This window comes from Athene cunicularia, assembly GCF_003259725.1.
Source record: "Athene cunicularia isolate RWA chromosome 2 unlocalized genomic scaffold, athCun1 chr2_part1, whole genome shotgun sequence".
NCBI lineage: Eukaryota > Metazoa > Chordata > Aves > Strigiformes > Strigidae > Athene > Athene cunicularia.
The window spans coordinates 5,876,869-5,890,852 of NW_020799095.1; the positions used below are offsets into that span (position 1 = coordinate 5,876,869).

The 13,984-nt window shown below is 38.3% G+C and overlaps 1 protein-coding gene across 2 annotated transcripts; it reads right to left on the bottom strand.

Annotated features, from left to right (window-relative positions):
• Window positions 1–461: 461 nt before the first annotated feature.
• On the bottom strand, window positions 462–13,579 carry CDV3 (CDV3 homolog). Of its 2 annotated transcripts, none has more exons than XM_026843686.1 (4): window positions 13,480–13,579; window positions 11,235–11,371; window positions 10,056–10,218; window positions 462–2,175 (listed from the first exon to the last, which is right to left on the bottom strand). In XM_026843686.1, exons 1-4 carry the CDS (start codon window positions 13,488–13,490, stop codon window positions 2,151–2,153), a joined length of 336 nt encoding a protein of 111 aa, XP_026699487.1. In that variant the 5' UTR covers window positions 13,491–13,579; the 3' UTR covers window positions 462–2,150. The 2 variants fall into 2 exon arrangements, with proteins under 2 accessions (XP_026699487.1, XP_026699488.1); XM_026843687.1 differs by lacking the exon at window positions 462–2,175 and adding an exon at window positions 6,372–8,579.
• Between the last annotated feature and the right edge of the window lie 405 nt (window positions 13,580–13,984).

The window sequence follows — 13,984 nt, forward strand, 5'->3', positions numbered from 1 at the left end:
TGCTGTCCAGGTAAGACAGTTTTGTTTGAGCTAGCATGTTACCAGTCATGCAACCCTACTCCTTTTTTGTAGCTGAACTGTGTTACACTGTGACCAGTGCTACTGCCTTCATTTTGCTGTATTCTGAGGGAATTAGGCTCCTGTGTAGCCTTTGAGGGTCCGGGTTTAAATTATCTGGAGGAGATCAAATTTACTTGCTAAGCAGTTTTGCAACAGCTAGAGCTGTGTTTGTGATGCTAGAGCCCTGACTGAAGAAATACAGTATGATCAAGACTCCAGAGTTCTTGCTTACAGAGCTGCTTTCTAAGTGGCGAACAGTTCAGGCACCTGGCTAGAAATCCTTGGCATGGTAATAATGTAGGTGAAAAAAGGAGCTAATACTCTAGGGTGAAGACAGGTCAAATCAAGACACTTTTGCTGGTCTCTAATATGCAGAAAAAGCAATTGGAGCCAATGACGGGTCAAATCAAGACACTTTTGCTGGTCTCTGATACGCAGAAAAAGCAATTGGAGCCAATTATCCAGAAAACACTTGTCATGCCATTTTAGAAAGCCAGTTTGCCTTTTACCTAATTCCCAGATTAGAGACACAGTGTGTAATCAGAAAACTAGTCCTGAAGGTTATGGGGTGGTTAATAAATAACACAATAAGGATTTGCAGTGGCAAGACAGGGCTTTGGCAAGTGTAGCAGCAGCGATGAGTCTTAGAAGTGTGGGAGAAGGTATGTGAAGTACGACATTCTGACAACTTTCAGCTATTGCTGCAATCTGCTCTATTCCCCCCTGCCCCCTCAAAATTAACAGAAAACCTCAGCTCCTATTTGCCAACTCTATAAATCCCCAGCAAGCACAATTGTTTTTGACAGAATACTAGTAAGTACTGTAATAGAACACCTAACAGGTGCATTCAAATAAATTGTGAAATCCAAGGTACATTCTTCTCAATCACGTATCCTTATTACTGCAAAGCAGCTGTTCTCTATGATAATAGTATTCTGATATTGAGACAATGCTGCTCTTAAGTGGTAAGCTATACATCTTAACAGGCTTGAGTCTTCCCTTACAACATCTCTTCTGTATTTATAAATGCAGCATTACTGGTAAATGCAGTCAACACTTAAGACTTAACCTCATTTACACATGTACGATCTTTAGAATACAAGATGAGAATGTGAAGAGATGAAACAAACCACAAAGACTAAGCCTGCCCCCCAGTGTTGCTGCACTCATCTTCATCTCAGATACTGTAATTTCAGCATTCACTTAGACTAAGCGTGGCTGAGCCCCTTTGGTTGCCAGTCAGAGACCAAGTAATACAGCTGCTTCATCTCTGCCACAAAGTAACCCAAAAAACTTAAAACAAATTTGCTATGGGGCTTGTTTGCTTGTGCTTGATTCTGGCTATTGTTTCTAGACTTCTGGTGAGATCTCAAATCAAGTTTTAATGAAACTGATCTCAAGCAACAGAAATAACTCCAGTGAAGTTAAGCTCTGGGAGATCAGATTCATGTTTGTTTTACCTGTATCTCAATGCATTTGTTCTCTTGTATTGGCCTGTTTTTATGGTTTGAATCATTTTGTTATGGTTATACATTCTGTGGAATAAGTTATTTTTAAAAAAAGAACACTGTAACTAAGTGACAACATTGTAACTAATGCTTTTCTGTAGGCAAAGTATTTGAAATAAAGCAGACAGCTATAACTCGATGACTTCAGTGCTGTAACTGAGCTAGAAAGAAGATCCAATACAGAAGATAGGAGACAAGAAAATAGAACAGAAAAACTCAGATTGAGTCAAAGTTAGTAAGAGCATGCCATGCTAATCACTGGTAAGAAGAGTGAATTATATACATGAAACTGAAGACTTCAGTACACCAGATGTCAAAAGCCAGTGCCCATAGGAAGTTACTACATTTGTCAGCACTGGGGAAGATGGTGATTGCCAGGGTAAGCTAACTCTGTAAACTTGGCAATTCAGTGGCAAGTGAACATCAACAAAAAATAAACCCAAGGCAATGAATACTGGAAAGGCTATAAACCACTCATACATGCTCTGGTGGATTCTGAATTAGTTGTGATCTTTCAAAGGGACGATCTAGGCATCACCATGGACAGCTTGATGAAGACATCTGCTCAATGTGTAGTTGCAGTCAAGAAAGCGAATAAGATGTTAGGCTGTATTAAAGACAGAACAATATGGAAAAATATTACAGCATTTATTTCTCTTAGAGGTCCTAAATTAGTATTTGCTGTTTCATCAGCACCTTAAAGTGACATATTAGAAAAATACAGGGCAGAAAGTAGTAAGAGAATGGTAGAAGCAGCTCTTGGTAGCTGGAGCGACAGTAAGACCAAGGTAGTTTATTTAAGAGGGGAAAAGAATAGATGATAGACATCTTGTAAGTAATTCTCCTCCCCACCATGTAACAGGATATATACATCAGAGTCATTTTAAGCCACCTACCAGTCTGTTGACCTCAATATTACTTATCATAATCACCATTAAGTATTCCAAAAACCCCCATGTTATTCTTTTAAGGCTTATTATGCAGCTAGTTAAACATTTCCTCTGAAGTAACTGCAGTAGTTTGTTGAAATTTAACAGTAATAATTGCTGACAGAATTGTCACAGCTGATGCACAGTAGCAACTGTCTTAGAGGTGCTGCAATGATAAAAGTATCAGTAAGAGAAGATAGCTGTTGGGCCTCATCTCTGTCCAGTACCCACCGGAGGTCTAATTTGTCTGTGTGCACACCACCATCATGTTCTGTGCTTCTATTTGGAGGCCCACTGTAAAAGCTGAGCAATGAACCTTGAAATCACCAGCCACAGCAGACAAGGGCATACTCATAAAAATTATTTTTTCATGTTCCTTCAGATGCAGTTAACTGATAAAGCAGGAGACAATAATAAATAAGGTAATCACCTCTTCTGTATCTGTATTCCTTCCTCTGCTACCTATCCCTCTGCTTACACCTCTCAGTTCTGTCTTGATTGTTTCTTTCCTTTATCTGTTTCACAGAAACCTCTCCATGGGCAACTACTTGTCTTTGTTTCATTCCCTTCATTTTTTTCCTCCACAGCCTGCCTTAATACCAGATTGTAAAAGTTTTGAAGTTAAGATTACTCAGTAGGACAAATGTGTGTTTACATGTGGAGAGGGGAAAACTACATTCCTACTACAAAATACCACTTTGGTATCCTGACAGAAATTTTCAGGAGTGAACATTTCTAATTCAGGTAATTTGAACAAACTTTAAAACAGCCACATTATAAGAGATGGCTATCAACTGTGAGCAGGATTTTACTGCAGTCATGGGCTTTACAAAATAGAGCAATACTGATTTTAATGTATTCCCTCTAAAGGCTCATAAATATACCATTTGGGATGCACATAAAATTAAAGAGGAAAAACCAGTTAAGAGTGCTAAGCCTGAACTTTTTCCTTACCCATACATACCAAGTCTTAAATAGAATGTTTATTACAGTCTGTAGAAATGAGCCTTTCCCAGAGTACTATTAAAATACTTCAATGAAAGTTAATATAAAGATCTTTTAATAAAGATTTTTAGTCCTTTGTCACACCTTCCATCAGCCCCAGCCCTTGACAAAGAACAGCTTTGGCCTCACGACACCCCTGTGAGGTAGGTGGTTGGGGTTTTTTGGTACAGCTGGGGGAACTGAGGCAAAGTGAAACTAAAAATTAACACAGCAACTCAGTGGAAAACCAAAGCTAAACCCCACTCTCTTGGTCCTATGCTCTTGCTACAAAATGGGCTTGCTTCTTTCCAGTGCATGCAGTTGTTTCAGATGATAATTTCCACTCCAGTATTCCAGATGCCGTGTTTTTTCTGACGATTCATTGATACTGTGATCCACTTTTAATATTTGTATTCTGGCTAAGCAGCCCATTGAACTTCATTAACCTTGCTTTATCAACATATATTTTAAGCAACTGAATATAAACCCACGATATATATACCATTAGAAGATGCTTCATAAAAAAGGGAAATGTCTTCATAGCAATTTGAATCACTGTCTCAGCTTTTTATCATAGAAGTGAAAAGAAGTTTTCTTAAATATGAAACAAGTTATTTCCTAATAAGATTGCTGAACTATCATCTTGGAATTTGTACTCAGTTCTCTCTTTAGGCAACTGGTTAGCTTTGTTCCAATGCAAAATCCTACCTTCTCTGTCAATAGGTTTTCCTGATTCTTTTCTTTGAAGGGAAAAAATAAAGTGGGATGCCTTCCCCAAGTACTGAACTTCAAACACTTTTGTTGATTTAAAGTCAGATGGATCTGCCACTGTAAAGAGTGCTTATCCGTGCAGCACTTCCCCTCCTATCCAACCACTTACACTCCCCTACCTCAGGCTATGCATTTAACAGTACCATTTAGAAAACAGCCTTCCTAATCCCTCTCTTCTTATACCTCCTGTGCTTTATTTGCATAATTTCCACTCCCTCCAATAAAAAAAAAAAAAGTACCTTCCTTCCTGTTCTATTTCACTTCAAATAGAACATGATGGAAATACACTTGGAGCTTAGGAAGCCAACTCTATATACATGATAGTTATGACTTATCCAAATCAGTATTAGACTCAGTTCTGTTTTCTGCCATCATTTCTTCTTCCATCTGTTGGAACTCGCAGGTTCTTCTATTAACCTCAATACAGACAAGCTGATTTTTTAACTTTTTCTGAAGAATTTATTGGCAAACATGTAAATTTCCTCCTCCTTTATATGTACTTAATTTATATACCTGGAATTTAAATACTCATGTTACTATTTTCTTATATTCCCAAATAAAGCCCCTGTTTACCATTAAAACCAATTTGTGAAATTAAAAGCTGAACACAGAGGGACAATCTGGGAACTAAGTTACAGTCAGACAACAAAACCTGGATTGTAGTTATTCATAGAGATTTTTAATTACTCGAGGTGTTTTGGGTAAAATTTAGTTTCTTGGACCTCTGATACAAACTGGTTATGTAAAATAGGAGGTATTACTTTCCCTGACCATGTCAGTGTTGGAAAAAATAATATTACTACCTTGTAAATAAGCACCTTTTAGCACACAAAGCCCTGTTATTCTAAGGAGTAACATGCTCCATTTTAGTTATGGTATTTGACAGACAACCACAAGCAAGTTTAAAACTGGTCAACCAAGCTCAAATTAAAAAGACAAAAAGATACAACTATTGCAAAAGCTCAGATAAGCAAACTCCAAGATGTGCAGCCCTATCAAATTTATATTGTGTTTACTTGACCTAAACAGCACATGTGTCATAGGCATATTGCAGTGAAGGAGTTTCCAAGAGCCAACAGATTCGTCTCCAACTTAGATGACTTTTTAATGGTACGAACTATTTGTAAATTTTGTAAGAGAGTTACTTTGAACATGACTGGTAAAGCTAGCTACAAAGACAAAACTGAAGGAGCAGGAAATGGTCACTTTTAGTTGTCAATTCCTCTTCATGAGTAAGCTGTAACATGGCACAGCTAAACGAGGGGTGGGTAGATGAGGGTGAGAGGTGTTGCAAAACTGATTCTCTCCTATATTTATCATCAGCTCAAGTAAATACAGATGCCAGATTCCTACAGCAGGTATTTGGGAAGTCAACTTTATTAAAATTATCTAGGTTTTGGCATTTTAACATTCCTTAGATACAGACTCTATCACCAAAAATGACAAATCCAGATTGTTCCTTTCCCAGTAAGTACTGGATATTTATACGTTCTACTAGCAAGTTGGTAACTTTGTGACTGTGTTTATTTCATTTTTATTTTAAACCAGAGAAAGTAAAACAGAACCTTTAAATTGGAAATTAATAATTAACCCACTGTAAAAGCATGTTACAGGTTAGGAAGATCCTGAACTGGCATTTGACTTCATTTTACTGACTGTATCAAGGATCTCATTTCTACAACTGACAATCCTTCATTTATGGAATGAGTCTTTAACGAGCATTTTGAAGGAATGAAATGGACATTCTTAGCATGCCTCGAATATACGCAACAACAAACCAAATAAAGTTGGACTTCAGTCTCAAAAGCATACTGAGCTTCCACAGAGGACTGACTTGCAAAATTTCAGGCATGCAGAACAATTAATTGTTACAAGGAAGATACTGACAACTGGCATTCTGATAGTTGCTGGCAGCGATATTTAACACAAGAAACACTTTAAAATAGTTGAACATTCCGTACTATGGAAATCTGCTGCATTTCTGATTTTTTTTCCTTTATGCCTCCAGAAAGAACCTGGAATGATACATTTAAGACAAGCCCCCAAAGTAACACCCCTAGTTATCAGTAGCTGATGGACACCGGCGACAGCAACCATCCAGAGGTTGGGGTGGTTTAGATTTTTTTTTTTTCATTCTTTAATTTAGCAGAGCTACTTTCAAATGAAAAGCAAATCAAAGGTTCATTCATACTCAATTCACAATCTCAAACCAGTCCTATATGGTGGGAGTCAGAAGACACTCTGACAGGTAGCAAACCAAACTTCTAGGTATAAAGTCATACTAATATGCACTGCTAGAAGCTCTTAAGCAGAGCCCACCTGACCACAAGGCTGACTACCCACTGCACGGCCTGTCCCTTGAGAGATCCAAATGCTCTGCATTTCCTCAGCTGTCATACAGTCATAAGCTCAAACTAAAGGTAAAGATTCATTAGACTCCAGATTCCATGTATATTTCCATTTTATTTGATTTGAAACTGTTACAGGGTTTTCTTGAACTGCCAGAATTCATGCCCAAAACCTCAAATAAAGATGGTACAATGGACAGTCTCATCTACCCTTCATACAGTAGTAGACTAAAATCTGATTCATGTGCATTGGTGATCTCAATTGCTTTAGACCAGCAGAAAAAGTGTTTTAAGATTTCACATTTCTACCACATCCAGTGACATGTCCATTTACCATGAATTCCACAGAAATCTTTAGTGACAAATCAACAGTTTTGCTGGCAACAATCTATTTTCAAGGAAGATACATGGCTCAGAGTCCAAGCTATTGGTATCAGTCTTTCAGTGGGGTTTTGTTTCCAAATGAAGTCTCCAACTTAAAGAATAGTCTCTTGAGCCCTCTTTTAATAGCAGCTTCTAGCAGAAGTTTTAGAGACAGTTAACTCTGCAAGGACAAGGCCAGTTTTAGTCTGTGCACAGAACAACCAGGTGAAACCCCAGCCCTGCTGAAGTCAACAGCAAAATTCCAATTGGCCTCAGAAAAGTAGATTTAAAGCGAGTCAGCAGTTAGTCAAAGGGAACCCAGCTAGGCAATTCCTGCGCTATCCTCATCTTCTGCACATACACAGTACTCCCACACACGTAAGCAAGTTTTGTTTTGTTCCCTTGGTTTTCTTGCCATTGGCAACTCTTACGGATATTGGGTCTATTTTTTGGCATTGACTCTGAGAAACCTCAACACTGGAGCACGCTACTATTGTACTTCATTTTGCTTCTGGTGTAAGAATTCAGAGAAGAGAAAAACAGTTACAGCAGGACACTTTTGGTACTTGACGGGTTTGGTTCATTGAATCAGTTACACTAAGAATATAGGACGTTGCCCGTAACTGAGCCATTTTGCCTACTTCCACTAAATTAAGTCAGAGATGACAACAACTTAAAGAAGTCACTGCCTTCAATTATTACTAAACTTCCTGACTTTGAATAAACACCTTTTATGAGTTTTAGTTAGAGGATTTCTGCCCTCAAAAGCCTGCATGCTTCACAGAAGTAGCCAAACAAGTAACGCTTGCCAGCTTTAGTTATCCCTCTGCATACTAAGCTATTTTGGTTATCAAAATAACCCCTTCAACGAACAAATAACTATTTTAAACAGAGGAGAACTTTTTATCTAGTAACGCTACTGCCACATATCTCATTTTTAAAAGATAAATTCTGAAGACTGCAGTCAAGAGTCTGGATACCTCTGTGCAAATAGAAACTCAAGTCTTAGTGCTTTAGGGCAAGACAGACAAACCTCATGACAAAAAAAAAAAAAAACAAAACGAACCCTATTTCACTACAACATCTCATTGTTATTTAAATATACTGCAATTTGATACCAGAAACAAGGCAGGCATTTTTTTGTGGAGAACAGAGAAAAATACTTAAACAGACAACTGAAAATGGCTAATGCAAACAGACCATTCAAACTCATCGATCCTCAAATCTGATACTGTGAGTTTTAATGTGTTTTGTAGTTTCTTCAGTACAGCTATCTAAAAAGGTAAACAAACTACAGCTCTGTTCTACTCAGATAGTGAGAGTGGTGTGGTACGCTCCATAAGTCTCTAGTAGGCTATGGCTACACATGACAGGATTCCTCAGAAGGGGAACAGAATAGGTTTGTCATTAAGGTCACTTAAATCTTTGTTATAGCAAATTGGAACCAAATGGCTGACTTCTGCAGGATTTCTGACAGGAATCCAGTAGAGCTGGTTTCAAGTTTCAGATGGCCACTAAAACAGCTGTAACCTTCTCTTCCAGAAGTTGTGATCCACATGGTGTCCACAATGAGTGCAGCAAGTCTGAGGTAGTCAACCTTTACGAAGGCTCAGTATCTGAACATAAAAAGATTTTGAAATGACCACTGGCTGTAGGTATCTTTCTGAGCAATTAAAGAACACTGATGACTCTTGTTCAATCATTACATTAATTTGCCCCATATCCAATGGAGAAGTTGTAACATATTATGCTTCCATATTGCAGGAGAACCAATCACTTACGTCAAAGTAGTCTGCGCTTGCTGCAGTAGATCCAGCAGAAATAAGGTGGCATGTTCATCATAGCCGTTAGCTGTAGTTTAGTTACCTTAGTAGAAGGGTTACCAAAAAAGCATTCCTTAATTGTAATGTGTCTGCAGCTCTACTGATCCCCAAGCACAGCATACTGGTTGTCTAGCTGAAGTTTAAGTGCCTGGTTTTTTGAGACCTCATCCCTACCTCTAGTTTTGTGTTTTACTACTTCAAAGCTCTTCTCCATTTCTTTATCCCTAAGGGAAAATAAATGTAATCAGTAAATATCTTGTCACTAGCTTGTGAATTGTGAATTTCTAATTGATTTCCACCCCATCCCAACAAAAACATTATGAACACAGAACATGAAGATCTGTTAACAGAACAGCCAAACATTCCCAAGCAAGTCTTGTAAAACCTTATCTCCAGAATCAAGCTCATTACCCAGTGCAATTCAGATTACAGTCTAATTTCAGTGTTAACATTCTCAAAACTTTTAAGTACATTTATGAAAAACAGGTTTTAGAAAGCAGAAGTCCATTTCTAGAATGCTCACACAGAATCTTTGCTCAATTTGCACTGTTCAAACCCTAAAGCATCAATGACACAAAAAAACCCCAAGAAGAAACAAAGCTTCTGCTAGGCTGTATGAGTCATTAACACAGCAAGCAGAACAAAAAAAAAAAAAACCACCAAAACCCCAAGCGAATGGGGTATTGGCCTAGCTATCTCTTCTGTATGGAACAAGGTTACAGAAAATTCAGGACTCAAAAGCAGGGCGAGACTCAAGTCTTCAGCACAACAAAGTACAAAACACTTCAGCAAAACTGGAGGGGCTCATCACTGTAAACCACAGCTCAGACAGCAAGTTTACTGATTTGTATTAAACCCCATTCCTCCATTTAAGTTACCTCCACATCTCTAATGAGAAGGCAGTGTGCTAAAGACATCCTACTCATGCCTACTGACGGTAGTAGCACAGAGCCTCACCATGGCTAGTAGCTCAGGGAACCAGATGCTGTCAAGAGCAGAAATATTCTGCTTCAGGGAAATCCTTCAGCAAGTCAAAGATAAGGTAACTGGCAGTCTTGTTGTGCTATGTCCCATGAAAGTTATTTCATGCGAAGCCCTTCCTGGAGTTGCAAAATACAGTTAAGACCTCTCCCATATCTCTTTGCCAAACAGAATAATTTAAGTTATTTCTTTCCTCTGTGGAAAAATACAGGCTTAAGCCCTAAAAGTAAGAACTTAGACAAGGCAGTTAAAAATACATCTCTTAGGAAATTAATGGAATGTACTTACTTTCGACTGTCTACAAGCTTGGCAGTGGACTGCAGTGATGGAAACTGCGTATCGCTATAGATTTCTGGTGGTCCTTGCTGTGCTCTTCGTGGCCTGCCGCCCTCCCTGGCACCAGGCGGCCTGTACACACCACCAGTCTGGACTGGTTCTGGGGTTTCTGTAACTAGTTACAAGAACAAGATTTAGACACTAGAGTAAGTTCGCATTCATATCTGAAAAAGAAAAACCCAACTCACAAATAAAAGAATCTTTCAAGTATGTTTTTGCACCTTTTAAACCTCCAGAAGTATTTTAGACAAAGCAGAAAATTAAAATATGGCTCCAAATGTATTGCCTCACAAAGTTCAGGGAACCGAAACCACTGATGGAGGTCTTCATGTTTCCTATTTGCAATTTATTAGCAGCTTACATTTCAAACTAGAGATCTAAACACATAATTATATATTTGGCAAGTCTTTAAAGCACCTCTCCAGATACAGAAGAGACTATCCAAATAGTTTGTATTTACAGTAACAATCTACAATGAAATAACAGTGATTTAATTAACTTTGCCTCATTGCCTGTACAAACAAGAAAAAAAACAGCAGGCCACTTTTCAGTGAATTTCAATGGAAGAGAACACTCTGAATCCAGATCATGACTAAGGAGTTCATCACCACTGATGCTAATAAATTGTACTTAATCAAAACTGAAGTCCCATTCCAGTTAATCAATTTTGCAATATCATGTTCTCTGTACCCTAGAACTGACCTGAAAAGCATACTACTCACCATGGAACCCTACTCAAGGACTGCCATATTAGACATCATATATTGGCTGAACATCCACTTAATTGTCAAAGAACTATTTTTTGATCAACAGAAATGCTTCCAGCAGGTATTTTTCAAATTGCAAAGTAGAGGGATCTCCTTCAAAGATGGAATGCTCCTCCTACCTCCCCTTCTGAAGTCAGAAATAAACCCCCCTCCATTCATGTTTAAATTATTTGACAGCACTATCAATTCATTTCCTCAGATCCCTTCGCAGGAAAATTTCCTCATTTGCTAATATGTCAAACAAGCCAATCAGCATGTGACAAAGTACCTGAACAGAACTGCTCCTTGAGCTCTATGCTCTGAGCACCCTAATTCAACCTAGGATGTTTCTGACTGGAAAAAGCAACAACTGAGTTAAATTTACCAATTGGTTCAACAACAGGTGCTGGTGCAGGAGCTGACTTGTTCCAAGGACCAGATGATCTGTCTATACCACTACCAGTCTCCTCCCAGTTGTCACCAGGTTCTTCTCTTTTTTCACCTTCATCATCATCTTTTTCACTATAAGAGAGAAATGATCAGTAGCATTTCACAAACACGGGTTTAAGACTTGCCACAGATAACACAATCACCATAGCCAAGACTTCACAGCTATTGTACTGAAGATACTAGATTTAATCAGTCTACATTAGTCCTGTGTAACCACTGTATTAGTCAACAATTTTTGGCATGCTGCTGTGTAACTTGGCAACCAAGAAGGAAAAAAATTCTTAAAAAAATACAAATTCAAACTGTACTAAGTCATCAAATAATTTTTTTATTTTGAGCTTAAAGAGTTTTTGCTTATCAAGATAGTCATGCCTTTGGAAGTGATGAGAACATAAAGCAGGAAAGGGGTACAAGTCCAGCTTCCATAAAATGCTTTTGTCAAGAGAAAGAAATTGTGAAAAAGTAGTGACAGAAAGCAAGTCCTGAGCTCCCTTTCCCTATAATCACAACCACCTGAGAAACACTCTTACATTACCCACACAAATATAATCTACAAACCAACTCAGATTTTTTTGTAAAGCAGGCAATCAAAAAATACAATATTTTAAAAAGATAAATCCTATGAAAAAGCCTGACTATTTTATTTTGCATAGAAACAGTGAGAGGCTCCAAATAATTTGCTAGACAAAGCTACTACAGAAAGCTGTGTGGTATAAGGGGACATATGTGGAGGGTGAGGCTGTTAAAAGACCCAGGACACTGACCTGAACACCAGCAGGAAAGTGTGAATACAGCAGTAGTTTATAATACACCAAATCTTACTAATCATGATTGGATAAGCTTTCTATATAAGTAATAATTAGAGAACAATTAAAAATACCTATAATTTCTGAAAATGAAACAGTTTTTCACTGTTCATCCAGTAACAATCATCGTAAGCTGGACTAAGGACCTAAACACATCACTGTTCTATTTTAAACCACAGTCAAAAGCAGATGCCTACAGACTAGCTAGAACAAAGTATACATAACACCCCACCCCTGCCAGATACTCTGCGTCTTATTTTCAGCAAATTGATCTCCAGAGCTGGATAATTTATAACTTCTTCCATTTACTTCTCTACTCTCCCCTTGGATCCACTAACTGAATGGTTCCAAAATCCCATGGCAGAAGCTTCTACACGCCTGAAAATCTGCCACAGCATCAAAAGCATTCAGAATGCCGGCCTTTGTCTGAAAAACCAAAGTCCTGGCTTTTCAAACAGTACTAGTAGTCAGTGAAGCAGCAGCCCACTTGTTACTTGTCCATTCAGACATGTGATTATCTGCTGTGACACTTCAATGATATAGACAGTCTGGACCAAATATGTGCAAACAGCCTAAAAGGACTACTTAAGGGGGGCAGGGGTGCTATAAAAAAAGCAAACAACATGTCAGATCTGCTCAAACAGTGAAGAAAACATGTGCTGCACTGGTTACAGGCAAGATGATTTTGATAATACTATTCTGAACATCATCGATACCTGGACAATGAGGATTATGTGATATTCTCAGTCAAAGACTGAGGTCACGAAAATCCTTTTTCTGACTTGATGAAACATTTTTCTTAAGCAGGACACGCTTAAGTAGACTTAGTTTGGACCAGACTACAGGAATAATCTAATGAAAAAGCAAGCAAAGAATCTTGGATGAGACTCATAACGCAATCCTGTGGGACTTGTCATGGGACACCAGTTTTACCAACTACATTTTCTTTTTTTTTTTTTTAAATAAAAATGCACTGTTTCAGGAATTCACTCCCCAAACTTGAGATGCTAAATAGATTGAGTCAGATACCCTTACAGTGGTCAAATGAGTCAGTGGGAATTACTACCCTACACCACGCTCTCAAAGGAATTCCTCCTTCGCTATCTTTATGGAGGGCAATGTTAAGCATTTGTAATAAAAATCTGAGTTACAACCAAAACGGATAGACCTAGAGTATCAATGGAGATTTAGAAAATAAAGAGAACATTAGCAGAGAACAGTTAACCTAAGTAACCCTGCAGCAAACCTGTATACTAGCAGACACATCTCAAACCTCTGTTTAACTGGGCTCCGTAGAGGCAGCTCTAAAGAAAAAACACACTTTTTAGACTCAGGTAATTATTATACTAGAGAGAAAAAGAAAAAAAGTCATACCTTATTTGCATGGACTGAACTCTAAGACCACTATAATCAATTTCTTCCTTTTGCTCAAACTCCTTCCAATCATCCTCTTCCTGCAAGAGGAGAAAATAAGTTGTTACCTTCTTCACACTGAAAGTAGAAAAGAAGAATGTAACTAAGATAATACAAAGAAAACTAAGGGTGAAGGTGCAGTTGCATGGGAAACTAATCTGTGCATCACTGGCAACAGGGGAAAGGATTCCACTCCCTCCTCCCCTATCTTACTGTATGTCATCTAGGATGCACTTGTGAGCTAACTCATTCACTAGAACAGCTAAGAAATGCCCCCCCCCCCCAAGTCATTCAAGTGAAAGAAAACCACATAATCTCAATAAAAATCCAGCAGGAAGTCAAGGGACAACACAAAACAGGGAACATGACTTTGCAGTCAAGACCAGGGAAATACAAGGGCAAGACCTCCCTTTTACTAAAAGTAAGCTTTTATGACAGCTTGAATGCACACAAAGCTTTTCCATCA